General features: G+C 42.0%; 1 protein-coding gene across 1 annotated transcript in view; it reads left to right on the top strand.

The window, feature by feature from the left end:
- The window catches only part of ZFAT (zinc finger and AT hook domain containing), a 168,794-nt gene that overhangs the window by 6,025 nt on the left and 147,773 nt on the right, over nucleotides 1-14,996 (top strand). Inside the window, exon 2 of the mRNA XM_012648151.1 lies at nucleotides 11,085-11,336. Coding sequence (XP_012503605.1) covers nucleotides 11,085-11,336 — 252 coding nt within the window. The remainder of the gene's footprint in view (nucleotides 1-11,084; nucleotides 11,337-14,996) is intronic.

Here is a 14,996-nt window from a genome sequence, read left to right as displayed (position 1 = left end):
GGTACTTTATTTTCTTTGTTGCTATTGTGAAGGGACTTGAGTCTTTGATTTGGTTCTCGTGTTTATTTTTAAAATATATTTTTGCTGGGGATAGAATTTTAGGTTGGCATTTTCCTCCCTTTCAGTACACTGGATATATTATTTCACTGTCTCTTCTGTTGTTGATGGATGTCACCTGTCAATCTATCATTCCTTTAAATACTTTTTATTCCCTGGTCTTTACGTTTTTGGTTTTCCAAAGTTTCACTGTTATGTATCTAGGTAGGATTAAAAAAATTATCCCACTTGATGTTAGTTGGCTTTCTTAAAACCTATACATATATGATTTTTATAAGTTTTAAAAAGTATAAATTTTATACCTTCTAATATTCCTTCTGCTTCATTGTCTTTCTCCCCTCTTCCTGAGACCCAAATTAAATATGTGCTATAGCCCTTTTCCGTACTTCTATCCTAACTTCTGTATTTTCCATGGTTTTGTCTCTTTGTGCTGCATTCTGAATATTTTCTTCTGACCTATTTTCCAGTTCACTAATTCTTTTTTCACCTGTTTGTTTTTAAATAAAATACACATAAAATAAGTTTTTGCCATTTTAACAGTTTTAAAATGTAAAATTCAGTGGTTTTCAGTATATTCACAATGTTGTGCAACTACCACAACTACCCAGTTCTAGAACATTTTCATCACTTCAAAAAGAAACACTGTACCCATTAAGCAGTCACCCCCCCTCCCCCATTTCTTCTTCTCCCTGTGCCTTGGAAACAACTAACCTACCATCTGTCCCTATGGATTTTCCTATTTTGTAAATTCCATATAAATATAGTCATACAATATGTGGCCTTTTATGTTTGATTTCTTTCACTTAGCATGTTTTCAAGATTCCTCCATATTATAGCATGTATCAGTACTTCAATTCCTTCTTTATGACTGAACAATATTTCGTTGTATGAATATACTACATTTTCTTCATCTCTTCATCTCTTGATGGACATTTGAGTTGTTTCTACTTTTTGGCTATTATGAATAATGCTTCTATGAGCATTTGTGTCTAAGTTTTTGCATGGATATTTGTTTTCATTTCATTTGGGTGTATTTATACCTAGGAGTGGGGTTGCTGGGTTATATGGTAATTCTGTATTTAAGGTTTTTTTCTTGAGCTTTAATGCTTAATATATTAAAGTTTTTGAGGACTGCCAAACTGTTTTACGCAGCAAATGCATCATTTTACATTTCTAGTAACAAGGTATAAGGGATTCAGTTTCTTTATATCCTTGCTAACACTTGTTAATTTTCACATTTTGATTTGGGTATCTTGTTGTGGTTTTGATTTACATTTCTCTGCTGATTAATGATATTGAGCATGTAGGTCTTTGATACATTTTGAATTCATTTTTATATACAGTGTGAGGTAGAGTTCTAAATTCATTCTTTTGCATGTGGCTATCCAATTGTCCCAGCACCATTTGTTGATAGGACTATTCTTATCGGGTGTTCTTGGCACCCTTTTCAAAAAATCAGTTGACTATAGATTTATGAGTTTAATTCTAGACTCTCAATTCTGTTGATCAATATGTCTCTCCTTATGCCAATACCATACTGTTTAGATGACTGGAGCTTTGTAATAAGTTTTGAAATAAGGAAGTTTGAGTCTTCCAACTTTGCTTTTCTTTATTAAGATTGCTTTGGCTTTCAGGGCTTTTTGTAATTTCATATGAATTTTAGGATCAGGTTGTCTGTTTTTTTAAAAAAAGGCAATTGGAATTTGGTAAAGATTGCTTGTGATCTGTAGATCAGTTTGGGAACTGTTGCCATCTTAACAATATTCAACCTTCCAACCCAAGAACATGGGATGTCTTTCCATTTATTTAGGTCTTTTTTAATTTCTTTCAACAACGTGTTGTGTTTTTCAGTGTACAAATCTGACACTTCCTTAGTTACTTTAATTCCTAAGTGTTTTATTCTTTTTGATGCTACTGTAAGTGGAATTGTTTTCTTAATTTCATTTTCAGGTGTTGATTACTAGTTTATAAATATGACTCTTATTTGTATACTGATCTTATGTCAACCTTGCTGAAGTTGTTTATTAGATCTGATAGTGTTTTAGTGGATTCCTTAGGGATCTATATAAATAATCTTGTCATCTGTGAATAGAGATAATTTTACTTCTTCCTTTGAAATCTGGGTCTCTTGTATTTAATTTTCTTGCCTAATGCCCTGGCTAGAAACTCCAGTATGATGTTGACTAGAAAAGGATAAGAGTAGACACTCTTGTTTTGTTCCTGTTCTTAGGGAGAAAGCCTCACTCTTCTTTTTTCTGGTTAATCTAGCTAAGCCTCTCTTTTTCTTGGCTGGTCTAGCTAAGAGTTTGTCAATCGTGTTTATCTTTTCAGAGAACCAACTCTTAGTTTTATTGATCTTTTCTCTTGATTTTCCTTTTCATTTATTTCTGCTCTAATCTTTATTATTTCCTTCCTTCTACTAACTTTAGGCTTTGTTTCTTCTTCTTTTTTAGGTCCTTGAGTTGTAAAGTTAGATTGTTTGAGATTTTTTTCTTTTTTTCTAAAGTATGCTTTTATAGGCATAAACTTTCCCCTTAGAACTCCTTTTGCTGCATCCCGTAAGTTTTGGTATGTTATGCTTTTGTTTTGTTCATCTCAAAGTATTTCTGATTTCTCTTATGATTTCTTTTTGGCTCATTGGTTATTTAGGAATGCCATTTAATTTCCATAAATTTTTGAATTTCCTGAATTTCTTCCTATTTATTTCTAATTTCATTCCACATATTTTGTATGATTTCAGTTCTTTTAAATTTATTGAGACTTGATTTATGGCCTAACATGTGGTCTATCCTGGAGAGTGTTCCATTTGCACTCCAGAAGAATTTGCATTCTGCTATTGTTGAGTGACATGTTCTATATGTCTTAGGTTTTGTTGGATTATAGGTTTTTTCCAAGTCTTTTATTTCCTGGCTATTGCCCAGGTTGTATAATTGAGCAATATGTGGCTTAGAGACTCAGAGGAGTTAAAACAACATATACAAGGCTACCTATTTAGTAAGTGAGAGAGTGGAATTTAGGCCCAGATGGTCTGATGGTATTTGTGTGTTCTTTTGGTAGTCTTGGTATAATCAAATTCTTACCTTTTTTTTTTTTATTTAATAGACAGGGTCTTGCTCTGTTGCCCAGGCTGGAGTGTGGTGGCATGATCGTAGCTCACAATAACCTCCAACTCCTAAGCTCAAACAATCCTCCTGCTTTAGCCTCCGGAGTACCTGGGACTGCAGCCACATGCCACCATGCCCTGCTAATTATTTTATTTTTTTGTAGAGATGGGGTCTTGATATGTTGCCCAGATTGGTCTTGAAATCCTGGCTTCAAGTGATCCTCTCTTCTTGGCCTCCCAGGGTGCTGTGATTATAGATGTGAGCTACCATGCCTGGCCAAGCTACTTTTATAAATTATTTTCTTTTATTAAATAATTTACTTTTGACTTAAATTCTTCTTGAATACATTTTTGTTTTGTATGGGTATGTATACTGAAAGATTAGTTGCCTGTGTAGTTTAATTTTAAAAAGTATTTCTTAACTCCTTAATTAAACTCAGCCTTTTAATATGAGAAAATTTCTTAAAAAGTCTTTCACTAAGAACTCCAAGTCTTTCTTTTTCTCTTTGTGAAAGTTCATAAAATTCGAGGCTTGTAGAGGCTTAGTTTCTCTCTAATGATTTCCATTCAGGTTTAACCTTCATGATTCATTTTAAGTTGAGAGATACTTGAAATGGTTTAATTGCACCTTTAACTCAGTAGTAATTGATTTATTATTTTGGTCTCCCTTTATAACATGAAGGCTTCTAAATCCTTTGGTTTATTTTATAGCCTTTTAATCTTTTTTGCTCATGTAGGAAGTGGTCTGCAGAAGGACCTTTCATTCTCCTCTCTCCCTAATCAAACCTCTGGCTATGATCCAAGAAGAAATTACCTTATGGGCCAGACTCATTCTCTCTGTGTGTGTGTGTGTGTGTGTGTGTGTGTGTGTGTGTGTAAGAGATTGCGTGCATGTGAATGTGTAATGAGATCTGTGGGCATGTACGCTTGTGTATGTGGGCATGTTTATGAGAGAGGAGTGTGTGTGTGAGAGCGTGTGCATGGTGTCCATGCACCCTCATGGGGGCTGGGGACCTGTGCTGGCTGGAGGAAAGATCCGCATGGGTCTCCTGAGGGCCTCGTTTTAGTCCTTCCGTCTTCCCTCTCATTTCAGACCCTCAGTAGAAACTCTTTCCTCTCTTTTTTATCTTTCCTTTCCTCTCCCTTCCCTCTTTCCACTTCTTTATTCATTAACCATTTATTGTATGCCTGCTGTATGCATGGGTGCTGTGCTAGGGCTGAGGCTGTAGGGGCCCAGGTACTGTTCCTGTCGGTTCTGCCCCTGGCTGGTGGATGGCAGGTAGGCAAAGAGGCAGTTTTGGTGTAGCCGGATGAGGGCTTCTCTGGGGTTCAGTCTGGGCTGCTGAGGGTAAAAGGAGGCTTCCCTGGAAGGTTGATGTCTACCTTTAAATCTACGTGTTGTCTCTCCTGGGTGTTTATCGCAGATAAAGTCATCGTGAGTGTACGTAGCGGTGTTGTGAGCCCTCTACTCTCCTCTGGTCAGCGCGTGGAGTGGAAAGGGCATGCGGCTTGGAATCAGATAGACTTAGGCTCCAATCCTGGAGCTTTCACACGATTGCTGGGGCCTTGGCTGGTGTGTACGGTGCCTTTGTGTGGATTACAAAACGTGCCCCCATTCTGGGGAGACGAGTTAGTAACAGGCACTCTTTCTGGATGAACAAACAAAAACATGCTGAGGGCTGATGCAGCCAGTGTCCAAGCACACACTGGGCTGGCGGAGCTTGGCCCTGGAGAGTTCCCACTCGCCCCACAGGCGACAGCCTGCACCACAGCCTCCAGGCCCTGCCGGGGGCTAAGGTGAGTGGCCTTGTCCCTCCAGGCTATGACTTTTGTCATCTGTCAAAGGGAGATAAGAAACCAGCCTTTTTCATAGGTTCTGGGACAAATGCATTTCATACAAGATGCATTAGTCCCTGGTGAGTGCCCAGTGCTTCCGTATGTCTGTGTGCTCTCCAGCCCAGGGCGTGGGATCACACTGAGGCTTGTAGCTGCAAGAGACTATCGTTTTCCTGCAGAACATAGAGTAGAGGTCAAGGTAGGTTATTTCTGTGCTCTGATATTAACTGAACTAGCCAAAGGATTTGCTAGGACATGGGTGTGAAGTTCACTGACTCCAGGGAACACAGATCTGGGTTCAAATCCTGCCTCTGCCACTTATTAGTTTTGTGACCTTGGTGCTAATTAACCTTAAGCCTCAGTGCCCTCAACTATATAATGGGGAAAATGCTAATGTCTCCCTTGGGGATTAAATGAGGAAATGAACGGCACCTGAGATATGTGCGCTTCGTAATTATTAATTATTGCTGTTATTTACATGGCATTTCCATGGTACAGCTGATAAAACCACAAGGAACAGGCTTGGGATGGCTTTAGCCTCCCCTGTGCCTGGCGTTGTGGAACAGGATGCAGTCTGTCCCCGCACAGGGGATGTTGCATTCCTCATAAACATAAAAGGCTCATGCTTCCTGGTTTCTGATAAATAATTCATTGTCTCCCCTATTGTTTCCTGGGCTTTGGAAATAAATGTCAGGGAGATTGACTGTCAGGGCCCTAAAATGTTAGTCTTTCAGGGTTTTTTGAAATTCTCGAGTTGGTGTGACTAGAGATTGAGCTGCCCTGTGTGAGCGCTGGGAAGCTGGCTGTATCCAGGGTTTTAGGCATAATAAAATTTGTGTGCTCCTAATTCTGTATTGGATTTCCTGGCGTGTGAGCTATTTTGAAATGAAGAAATCAAAGAAAAAATGCATATTGAGCTAGAATGAACAAGAATGCTTGTACATCAAGGAATCACATTATCTAACAGTGGACAGGCTGGGAAGGTAATAGGTTCTCAAAAGGGATATTCTGTTAGAATCTTAATGGCTGTAGCCACAGTATTAAACAGTTGCCATTTATCAGTCACCTCCTGAGTGCTGTGCTCAGCATTGTAATGGATTGCTTTTATCAACAGTGACTCTATGAAATAGAGGCAATTTTGTGTTTATTTTGCACATTGGAAGCTGAGGCTCAGGAGGGATTTGAACCCAGGTTTGTCTGCCTCACTCCAAGCCAGTGTTCTCTGTACCTATTAAAATGTCTAGAACTGACCTTTGTTACCCATGCCTCAACGGTATATGATTCTGCAGAAAGATTTTTGATTGGGAATAAGGAAACCCAAATCCTTATTTGGGTTCTACGTGCTCAGCAGCTAGTTCTGGAAAATGTGCCAAGTCACTTGAACCTTTGGGTCTCTTGTTTCTTTTCTTATTGAGGAAATTATGTTTGCTACAGACATCTCTTAAGGTTTTTATGAGGATAAAATGAAACAATAGCTGGGAAAGTGTCTTGCAAACTTGAGTGATGTACAAATAAAGGGCTTATGTTATTAAATTTTTGATAATATTGGACTATTTTTTTCATACTTCTCATGTATTTTGATTGCGTTTAAAAACTTTTGGCTGATTCTTGCTGTCCCTTGCCAGTTTTTGGCCTTAGCTCTGCAAGGGCAGTTTTCTGACTAAGAGGAAGTTGTTCCCAAACTATGGATTTACAGCAGGATTAAGATGACCCTTTCTTCCTGTTGGAAACTTGAGACACAAGAAAGGCCTTATTTTCCAAATGTTTCTTTTCCTGTCATCAAACAGCTGTCCAATGTGTGCTTATTTATTAAGTGGCTACTTCATATCCAGCTCTGTTCAAGAACCAGTGGGACCTGGGAATTAAAGGCTTCCTCAAACCTCAAGGTTTATAATAAAAAGTGGGGAAAAAGAGAAATAATCAGGAAATAATGTGGGCGAGTACACACCCCGTGTGTGTGTGGTTCACACTATAATGCACGTCAAGTTGAGGAGGTGGCTGTCCTGCTTGCATGGCTGGGAACAGTCTCCTGGAGGAGACACTGAGGTTTGAACTGGACCTGAAATGTTAGGATTGGAATTAGGGGCTGGGGTCTGATTGGGAGTGAAGGACGGGGTCACAGGCAGGCAGGGGGGAATAGTACAGGTAAGAAGAGATAGGAGTTGTCCGTGCATATTTAGGGAAGTCTAGAAAATTGCACTGAGTAGTAAAGGGGGAAGATAGGGGAGCTCTGTGTGTGTGTACACATGCATATGTATACATGCACACGAGTGTGTATGTGTGTTCGCATGTGTGCAGCATGCTCAAGGACCTAGACAACCAGGTCTGAGAGTTGTGGGGCAAAGTCAGCCAGAGCACTGAAGGCCCTAGAGTGAGGAATGGCGGTGAGACAAGGGATGGAGGCAGAGAAAGCCCGGAGCAGGGGCTTGGCATCGGGAGACCCCGTGCAGGTGTCTGGGTGGCAGAATTGCTGTGAGAGTGGGTAGGAGATTGACTGGACAGACGTGTTTAGGCACAATCCACAGAATTCAGTGACAGACTGAGTAAAAGAATTCGGAATGAGGAAGAAGAATTAACGCTAACTCTACTGAAGCGTATTGATTGAGAGGTTACATGGTGTTCCTTGCCCAGTTCCAAGATTCTCAGCTCTTCCATAAAATGCGGGTAGTTGACAGCAGCAACTCATTTTCAGTGCTTAAATTATTCTAAGTTTATTTATGAATATTTCATTTTTAGCTAACTAATTGGTCTTGAGAATCTGAATTATGGATCCAGCAAGTTGGAAGATTAGTTTTGTCACTATCGTGTTTGAGGCTTTCCAAAGCTTTCAGGGCCGATTTTATTTCTTCCTTGCCATCAGATTGTGTGCTGTTCATCAGTTTTAATTCACCCAGAGTGAGCGGGTACCTGCTGTGCAGGGCACCGGTTTAGGTGCCAAGGCAGGTAAAAAATAATCGGGCCAAGGACCCTGCTTTCAAGGAGTCTCCAGCCTGTGGGAGGAGACTTGCAGATACCACTGTGCTGTGCTCCTGTACACGGCAAGTACACGGGAGGCGCTGCAGCTGCTGTCTGTGTGCTATGGCAGGTCTGTGTGGAGGAAACACCGGGGGTCCTGCTATGCTGATTTTGTCAAACTCAAGGCTAAGGGCACAGTTCTCCGAAAGACTGCCAAGTCTGCCCAAACTCCTGCCACAAATTCGGCGGTCGTCTGGGCCACTCTCACTTCTGACCAGTTAACTACAAATTTGGGGGTCCCCGTGGCCTTTATCAGGTTTGATAATTTGCTAGAACAACTCACAGAACTCAGGAAAGCACTATACTTATGATTATAATTTTATTGGGCCAAAAGGATACAAATCAGAAGCAGCCATGGGGAGAGATGCATAGGATGGGAAAGGCTCCAAACGTGGAGCTTTTGGTTCCTCTGTGGAGTCCTGGACAAAGTTACCTCCTTCTGGCTGCAACATGTGACAATACTCAAGAGTACTTCTAATCAGAGAAGCCCATTCAAGTTTTTACTGGGGCTCGGTGACATACTGGCCACATGGCTGACCTTTAGTCCCTGTCTCTCCTGGAGGTTTGTACTAATACCTTTATTCTCCTGTCCCTCCAGAGGTTGGGACTGATGTGCCCTGTTCTAAAGTCCCCATCATAAATTCCATTGTTTGGTGGCCAGAGTTTCCAGGCAAACAAAGGTACTCCTATCGGGAGGGACAGCCAGGGGTCTACAGGTCACCTCCCGATAGCCTAGGGCAAAGGCCAGCCCTCTCTTTGGGTAAAATTAATTCTTCACTGCACAGCTGCATCCTCGTAGAGCATTTCACAGGAGTGGCTTGTATCTGCACAGGCAGGACGTCAGAGTCTGTCATCTGGGGTTCGACCTGGGCCACAAACTTTAACGAACTGTTATGCAGCGTGTTTCTACAGCTCAGCTGATGTGACACGAGGTGGGTGTTTTATAGCCTCGTGGCTAATTCTGCTTCTCTGATATTAATTGCTGCTTCAATAGTTGTACAAGTACACGTTGTTGTAAAGAATAATAATAAGAAAAGTTTTAATGACTTTGAAGAAAATGGTTTTTCCTTACTCTGTGCCTTCTGTTTCTTTCCTCCCCCTCCCTCCTCCTAGACATGTGGTGGGTTCTCCTGTAAACACAGCCTTTGTTCTCCTCTGTGAAATCCAGGAAGGGTTCCAGGGTCTTGTGTCCATTGTTTGCTTTATCTGCTTTCCCGTCATTAAGTGGATGAGGGAAGGCAGTCATCGTGCTGGCTGTTCAGGTGCAGGAGGCTCTGGTTAGAGTCCCTCAGCTGAGACTAGTCGACTCATCCTTGGCATTGCAGCTCAGCAGAGGCTCTATCACAACAAGGGCCCCCCTTTCTCAGGAAATCTGCCCCATTCTGGTGCCTGGTCTCCCTGAGGTCTTGAGGACCCCGTGTCAAAGCAGGCTTCTCTGTCCAGAGACCCCATTGCTAGGCTGCTCTGTCCCTGCAGACTCTGCCTGTCTCTGTTCTTTCCACTCTGATTTATGAGCACGAGTGACTGACTGAAAGGATCCTCACGGTGGTGGCAGTGGATAAAGTGGCTGGTGTTTTGCTGTGCAGAACCACAGTTCTAGGGAGAGCGGGAAGGGACCTGAAAGACATCCTGATGCTACAGATGAACATATGCCCAAGATGGTGCCAGAACCTAGGACTCCTTCCTCGACGGTAAAAGGGGATTGCTGAAATGCCATGCCTCAGCCAGACAGATGACTCCAGCAGTGGGGATGTCAGCCGGGCTGGCGGCAGCTCCCTGCTTGGCCTCTCTCAGTGCATCTCTCAAGTTGCATCACCTAAGGCCAGGCCTCTCCACCTGCACTCAGACGCGTGTGATGCTCTGCTCCCTGACCTGCTCTCCCTCTCAATCCCCACCTTGGTTCTGGAGACGAATGCCTTAAAAATGAACACGAATTAAGCAATGTAAGTTGTAAAATGACTTGGAACTTGCTCTACAGCAGCTCTGATCATGCCGTTTAAAATCACTAGGTTGCCCTGTCCAAGCCTTCCGTTCATAAGTGGGATTGGCTCGGTTTTGCCCATCCATATGGCAGCATCTCTAATAGCTCTTGTACAGGGTATCAGATATTGTGCCTTTTGGTGCCAGGTTCAAAGTCAAGTGCCGATCTATGAACCAGTGTACAAAAAACATCCAGGTGTTTGAAGGAGAGGCACTCCATTGTGAATAAAGAGCTAGCTCATACCAGCTCCTAAGCCCTACTAAGAAGAGGCCTGGTCCTCTAATACCTTGTTTCCATTTCAGTTGTTCCTTAAGGGAGAGGATGATATACTAACCATTCCTGATATTAGATAGGGTTGAGTCGGAGCTTAGGGAGGGGGCAGAGATATTGGGGAGAGAAAAAAAATCTGATCATTCCTCAGTGCTACCCATTTCTGTCCTGTGTGGGCTGCTTAGCTTAGACAGCAGGAGAATAAAGTACACCGAGAACCATAATGAAAAAAATAAAATAAAATCACTAGGTTGCTAGGAAACTTGAAAAATGTCGTTATTGTCTTTAATCCTATAATATGTGGCTTTAGATTGTAATTATTTTTTCCCTTTTTCACCAGGGCAGCTTGACTCTAATAATTACGACTCTTTGAAATTATCTGAATAGTTGTGTAACTCATTAAGAGTATGACAAGCTCGGCAGCCTTTGAGAACCCTTTGCAAAGATGTGCCTAAGCAGTTTCTGAGAACTGGATTTCAGTGAAAATGGTGGCTAACAAGGGGCAGGATTTGTGACCTGGGGGCTGACAGCCCAAACTGAAAGTCCTCCCAGCTTTGCAGAAGAGGATGTGCAAAGCTGCTGATAAACTGCTGGTCTTGAGTAGGACTATTACAGAATTGATTACCTATTAGTATACAGATGCAGGGAAGATGATTAGCACTGAAGATGATTTTTCGCAGCTGTTAATTTCTAGAATTGCTTCAGACTTTTCATTCATAACAAAACGTGAAACCTGAACATATCCTCACACTTGGAAGTTGAGTGCGAGCCCTGCACTGTCATCTCATGTGACTCCATTGCTTCCTCTCGTTCCCTTTACAGAGTTTTTGGTCATGAAGAGGAAGAGAGGCAGGCCTAAGGGGTCCACGAAGAAACCCAGTGCCGAAGAGGAGCTGGCAGAAAACATTGTGAGTCCAACCGAGGATAGTCCTCTGGCTGCAGAGGAAGGGAGCAGCCTGGCTCCAAGCAGCTTGGAGTGTAGCAAGTGCTGTCGGAAGTTTTCCAACACGCGCCAGCTACGGAAGCACATCTGCATCATCGTGCTGAATTTGGGTGAGGAGGAAGGAGAAGCAGGTACATGCTGCCAAAGGGTTGAACATGTCACTTTCTTACTGAGAGGTGTAGCTACTAATATCGGTTTTTTACTGGTTTGGCTATTACTTGGAAATAGCACATATTTATACAGGTCTCATCCATCTGGAAAAGTACTTATTTTCCTAGTAATTGTTGTCACTGTGAGTCATCTTTGAAATGAACGTGTAATCTGGTAGTTCATGCCCAAGGTGTGCAGGTTGGGGGGATGTGTAACGAGATACTTTGGGGGTTACAGAGATGGTAAAACGCCATTTCTGCCCTTGCTGAGCTTGTGTTCTGGGAGAGAAGATCAGGTTTTCACATGCAGAATGTTGAAGGATAGTAAATTGTTACTGGGAGAAGACATTGTGGTAGGAAGTCAGGAGGGAGCCTGGTGTCACAGTTCGGGTGGCATCTGGACATCTTAGTCCTTCCTCCTTTAATCCAAATGCCACCCAAACTGTCCCTACTGTGAGGGACCGTGATTGACCAAGTAGTGGCTGAGAACTAGAATACTGGGTACTTCCTCCAGACAGGGCTTCAGCTCTGAAGCAACTTCTAAAGGAGGCTGAGAGGGGGATGAACATGAGCAGGGGACGAAGTTGCCGTGGGACAGCATGTCTGTAGGAGGAATGAAATAGCAAGGCCGCACTGGAGAGGTGAGGGCCTCCGGTGTGGGTTCTGCTGCTGTCGTTTGGTCCTTGTACCATGTTTGAAGTCTTCAGATTGTACCCTGTGTTTAAGAAGTTCTTTCTGTTTTGTACTGTGCTAAGTGTGTTATGTAGGAGGCAGTTCTGGTTAAGAACAGACTCTGGAATATGGCTATCTGGGTTTGAATCCCAGCGCTTACTAACTTCATTCTGCCTCAATTTCCTCATCTGTAGAATGGGAATAAAAGCAGTACCATTTAATATGGTTGCTTCAAGGATCGAATGAGATAGGACTTAATAAAGTTCTTAGGATAGTACCTGCCATATCAAAAACACCCAGTAAATGTTAGCTCTTCCTGTTAACTGTTCGTAGCCATGTGGATGCAGTACCATTGTGATCCTTCCTGTTTTACAGATAAGGGCATTTAGACTCTGAGAGATTAAGTAATTTGTCCAGGGTCCTTTAGTTAGTAAGAAGACCTGGCCTTTCAACCCAGGCTGTCCTGTTCTGAACCCCTGTTTTTAAATTCTTTACTATAAATGCCTCTCCGTAACGAATAGGACTTTTGGTTTGTAAAACCCTATTACCAGATTAGGTGAATTATTGAGTAACTCATCAACTAATATTTATGAAACATCTAGGTTGGTGGCCAGGGCTCATTTTCAACATCTGTGCAAGTTATTGAAAATACAGGATGTTGTTCCTTCCCTTAAAGAACTCACAGGGTGCTATGTGAAATCTCACTAGCTGCATGGGCTAGTACAAATAATGCATGAGAATTCAAGGAAGGCAGTGGGGTAGCAGCTGTCCCAAGATGGAGCGTGAGTAATTGCCATGTGAGAGGTGTAGGCAGGGAGTGCTGGGATTTCAAAGGAATCAGGATCTTGTTTCAGAACCTAAAGTCCTTTTGGCAAATAAAGATAATTTTAGAAATGAGATGGTTGAGGGAGGATGGATTAGGACGTACCTCCCCTGAACCTGAACCTGGAGCTCTGATTTCCGGTGGACTTGTTAATCACTGGGTTTGGGTTACAGATCTCTCCCCACCTTCTCTTGCACGTGCTTATGCTCTCTCTGTCTCTTTCTCTCTCTCTGTGTCTCACAGGTACACACCCCCTACTCTGTCTTTCTGGCACTGTTAGTAACGGTGTTGCATTTTAATCAGAGGTGCCAGCTCCAGCCATCAAGGCAGCTCTGCTGTTTGTAGTTTCTGCCTGAGTTCTTCTGAGAATCCAGCCCTCTCAGGTCGTTTGGTGCTGTCTTCTTAAGGAGCTGTCTCGTTTGTGTGCCCTCGCAGGGTTTGTTTTTCCTATCTGTCAGGTTCCTTTTGAGATGCTCCTGGACCTTGTGCACAGCTATGGCTAGAAATCAGGGATTTCACCCTTTTGCAACACCAAACATTCCTGCTTCCTCTTTCTGCAGACCTCAGGCCTAAATCTGACTTTGAGGCTCACAATCAAAAGCACAGACTCAGAAGGTCAGATGGGTGCGAGGCCGCTCTGAGTCTGCACTGTCCTCGGGGCTATCTCTCTAAAACAGTCCCTCAGCCTCTCCCCTTTGCGGCAGAGCAGAGCCTTCCCTGCATGTGCAAGGCCCTCGCCAGGCTGGTCTCTCCTTGTGGTTCTGTGGCACACGGTGTTCTGTTGTTTGTACCAGCCATGGTATGATTGATGAAGACCTAGGCTTTTATCAGTTTTTTGGCGGTTATTACTTTAACAAATATTCCTGTATGGTATGTATGTGTACATGTATGTATTTGTGTGGTATGTCAACCTCTTTGTAGACCTTTGTTCTTATTTTTGTAGGAGAAATTCCTAGAAGCAGACTGTTGCATCAGAAAGTATATTGCCACATTTTTCCCCAGAAAGTTCACACCAACTTAGACTCCAAACGTGTCTGAGAGTGCCTCTTGGATATTATCACTTCTGTTTGTTTTTGTTTTTAATACCTGTAATGATATAGAAAAATAGGCAGATGGAAGTGAAAATAATCCAAAATTTCACCACCTAGAAATAATGACTGTTACAATGTCTGAAAAAAAGAAGACCCCTTCTATTCTGTGTATACCCACATGCATTTTTCAAAAATGGGATCATACATAATATTCTGTGATTATTTTTCACACACTAATGTGGAAGATAAATTTTTCATGACAATATTTTTTATTTAACAAGCTTGTTTTCTAGCACTTTCTGTGTTACAGATACTGTTCTCAGTGTTTTACAACTGATAGATCTTTTAATTCTCACAGTAACTTTAAGAGGTATGCACTCTTATAGAGTGGAAACTGAGGCACAGATAGGTCCAGCAGTTGGTTTAGATCACCCAGCCTGTAAGAGATGGAGTTGGTGGTGAACCAGGCAGGCTGATGCCAGGCTGTGTGCTTTTGACTACTTTGCTGTGTGTTCTGATCCAAAACAATCAGTAAATGTCAGTTGTTGTTTTTAAAGGCCGGACAGCATTTCATCATATACATGGGCCATAAATTTTACTTTATCAGTCTCCAGTTGATGGACATTTAGAATTGTTTTAAATTTTTCTCCCTGAATGAAAAACACTACTCAGGTGAATAGTCCTGAGCATGCATTTTTATTTTATTATTATTTTTTTTTGTACTTGTGCCATTATCTTAAGCAAATGCCTAGTAATGTAATTGCTACGTTAATAAGGCACATTTTACATTTTGGCACATTTACATATTGTCAAACCACTCTGCAGAAAGCACGTATCAATTATTTTTCCATCATGGGCTATGTCCTCATATCACCTTCATCCTCTTTATCCTTGGTTGTGTCAGTCTCTGTCCTTGCCAATCTCTAATGTGAATGATTTTAACTGTTTTAATTTGTACCTCTTTGATGACTAGTGGACTGTCTCTGTAGATAGTTATTAGCTACTTGTTTTGTGTGTGATTGAGGGTATCCTTTGTTTCATGCTCTTACATTTTTGGATTATCATATGCTGAAAATATTTCCTGCAGTTTGTCATTTGTCTTTTAATTTCCTTTCT

This window comes from Propithecus coquereli, unplaced genomic scaffold, assembly GCF_000956105.1.
Source record: "Propithecus coquereli isolate 6110/MARCELLA unplaced genomic scaffold, Pcoq_1.0 Scaffold28, whole genome shotgun sequence".
In the NCBI taxonomy this organism is placed as follows: domain Eukaryota; kingdom Metazoa; phylum Chordata; class Mammalia; order Primates; family Indriidae; genus Propithecus; species Propithecus coquereli.
This window is presented reverse-complemented; position numbering and strand designations above follow the sequence as displayed.